This window comes from Gymnoscopelus braueri (assembly GCF_963280865.1).
Source record: "Gymnoscopelus braueri genome assembly, chromosome: 4".
Taxonomy (NCBI): Eukaryota; Metazoa; Chordata; class Actinopteri; order Myctophiformes; family Myctophidae; genus Gymnoscopelus; species Gymnoscopelus braueri.
In genome coordinates, this window is record NC_137605.1 from 50,323,291 (window position 1) to 50,325,888 (window position 2,598).

The window sequence follows — 2,598 nt, forward strand, 5'->3', positions numbered from 1 at the left end:
AGCTCAAAGTGTGTTACGTTGTGAGGTGTTGTGAGCTTGCAGATCAGCGATTCATTTATCCACAGCTGGGTGAGTGAAAGAAGAAGTTCCCATCTTCATTTTAGCCCACAATATCCTGTGAGCTTCTGTAAATAGAGACTTGAGCACAAGGGCACCCCCATGTGTGCTAATTTCCTTCCTCTTAGATGAAAGTGAGAGTGTCTCATATCTCCTCGTAAGATAAAAGAAGCTGCATTGTTAGGATTCTATTATAATTAAGGGACACCATCCATGTGCAGTACAAAATCAAGCATTTGGTTGTAGTCTGCAGGTGCACTTGAAGAGGACTGATACACTCACATTAAGGTACGTTGTACACATTCATCGGGAGCGATAGAAAACAAAATAGTTGTTTATGTCTGTTATCTATTTATTTACCCCAAGATCACTATACTGGAAGAAGTACTCAGATATTTTACCTAAGTAAAAGTAGCAATACCACAATATAAAAATACTCTGTTACAAGTAAAAGGCCTGTGTTCAAAATGTTACTTGAGTAAAAGTACAAAGGTATTGGCATCAAAATATACTTAAAATAAAATATACAAAATACAGTAAAATATACAAAAATGTTTGAAAATAGTAGATCTACCTATGTATAAATAGGGCTAAAGTGGTTAATGTGTGTTTTATAATATAATGATTTAAAGTAAATAGTAACTAAAGTTTTCAAATAATTGTAGTGGAGTAAATGTACAATATTTGCCTCTGAGATGTAGTGGAGTTGAAGTAAAAGTATTGAAAATTGGAAATACTCCAGTAAAGTAGAAATACCTCAACATTTTACTTAAGTACAGTACTTGAGTAAATGTACTTAGTTACTTTACACCACTGCTATTATACACAATAGTCTTTTTTTCATAGATAACACCTGCATGATGGCACGAGGCACGAGGATGCACTCCTTGCTCCATTTCGTGGCGTTAATCGTCCTGGCCTCAGCTCTGACCACGCTGGACTCAGACACAGAGCTGCAGGAGACGGGGTTCGGTCGCCCGCCTCCTCGCCACGGACTGCCGCTGCTTCGATGGTACGTCAAGGCGTGCTTGGACAACAACATGAAGGCCCTGTGTAAACCCGTGCCAGGCGAGTACGGCTTTCACAAGTTCAAGAACAGAGGTCAAGTGCCACTGCTCCCAAAACTGAAGGACAAGGGACAGTACGGCTACTATACACTCGGCAACCTCAACGCTAAACATGCTCAGGACCTGCCAGAAGAAGTGAAGAAGAACTACGACCACGACAACCCTCTCAGCAACATGGACAGGGTGCTGGTGAAGTACAACAGGAACAACAAGCGCATTGAAGAGATCTACATCTCCGCTCATTACAAGCCAGAAGAGACGTACAAAATCGGCCCCCACCTCCTCGCCTCCCTCAGACAGCAACTAATGTTCATTTACACAGATAATGTGATGACGTACTTTGAACACAAAAGCGTTTAGCTAAGCCTTTTTATAACCTTTAACTTTCTTAAACATGGTGGACAATGTTCAGATAGGATAAGACTTTAAATAACTGTGTTAATTGAGACCTTTAGCAGCTTCTTTCCTATGCAGACCAAAAAATACAAAATATAAAATGTAGTGTCTGCCACATGGTGAGACTATTTTGGCTACATCTTGCTTTTATCTGAATTATTCACTTGTATCAGTGCATGGGCAATTAACAGCATGTCTGTGACCACAGAATTAAATGTGTTGAATTAATTGTTGAACGCTTCTTTTGACTTATATTCCAAGTCAAGTTTCGGGTGGGAGTTTACTTTGTGTCTTCCTACGTGGCATGAACTGCATATGAAACTGCTGCAAACAGTAATTACTGTATGGCACAGATAGTCAATGGCATTCAACGTTATCACCAATAAAGCCTTAATTCTTCTTCTTCTGCCTATACTACATCAGCTTCAAGTGTACACTGTGATTTTGGAATGGCACCTTTGCCATTTGCCATACCTTTGATGTATTAAACATTATAAACTGTGAAGGGGTTTAGTATACTCTTTGAAATGGGAGTTTTAATGTGAAGGTGTGCATGCGTGTGCACAAGCAGGTGTGTGTGTGTGTGTGTGTGTGTGTGTGTGTGTGTGTGTGTGTGTGTGTGTGTGTGTGTGTGTGTGTGTGTGTGTGTGTGTGTGTGTGTGTGTGCGTGCGCGTGCGTGTGCGTGTCAGTGGTGCAAAGTAACTAAGTACATTTACTCAAGTACTGTTCTTAAGTACAATTATGTAATTTTACTTTACTGGAGTATTTCCAATTGTCTATACTTTTACTTGTACTCCACTACATCTCAGAGGCAAATATTGTACTTTTACTCCACTGCAATTATTTGAAATCTTTAGTTACTAGTTAATTTGCAGATATAAATTATTACATTATAAAACATACATTAACCACTTTAGCCCTATTTTATACCTGGGCTGTTTGAAAATAGCCGATCTACAAGCTCGCAATATGTCGCATCGCAACGCGTTGTGAGCTTGTAGATCTGCTATTTTCAACAACAAAAATCAACATACAGTACTAACATTTCAGTACTTTTTCCACCACTGGTGTGTGTGT

At 39.4% G+C, this 2,598-nt stretch overlaps 1 protein-coding gene across 1 annotated transcript; it reads left to right on the forward strand.

The window, feature by feature from the left end:
- Positions 1 to 240: 240 nt before the first annotated feature.
- Positions 241 to 1,891, forward strand: LOC308084229 (uncharacterized protein). Its single transcript, XM_080426776.1, has 2 exons — positions 241 to 345; positions 904 to 1,891. The coding sequence occupies exon 2, from the start codon at positions 915 to 917 to the stop codon at positions 1,482 to 1,484; it is 570 nt and encodes a 189-aa protein (XP_080282902.1). The 5' UTR covers positions 241 to 345; positions 904 to 914; the 3' UTR covers positions 1,485 to 1,891.
- Positions 1,892 to 2,598: the final 707 nt, after the last annotated feature.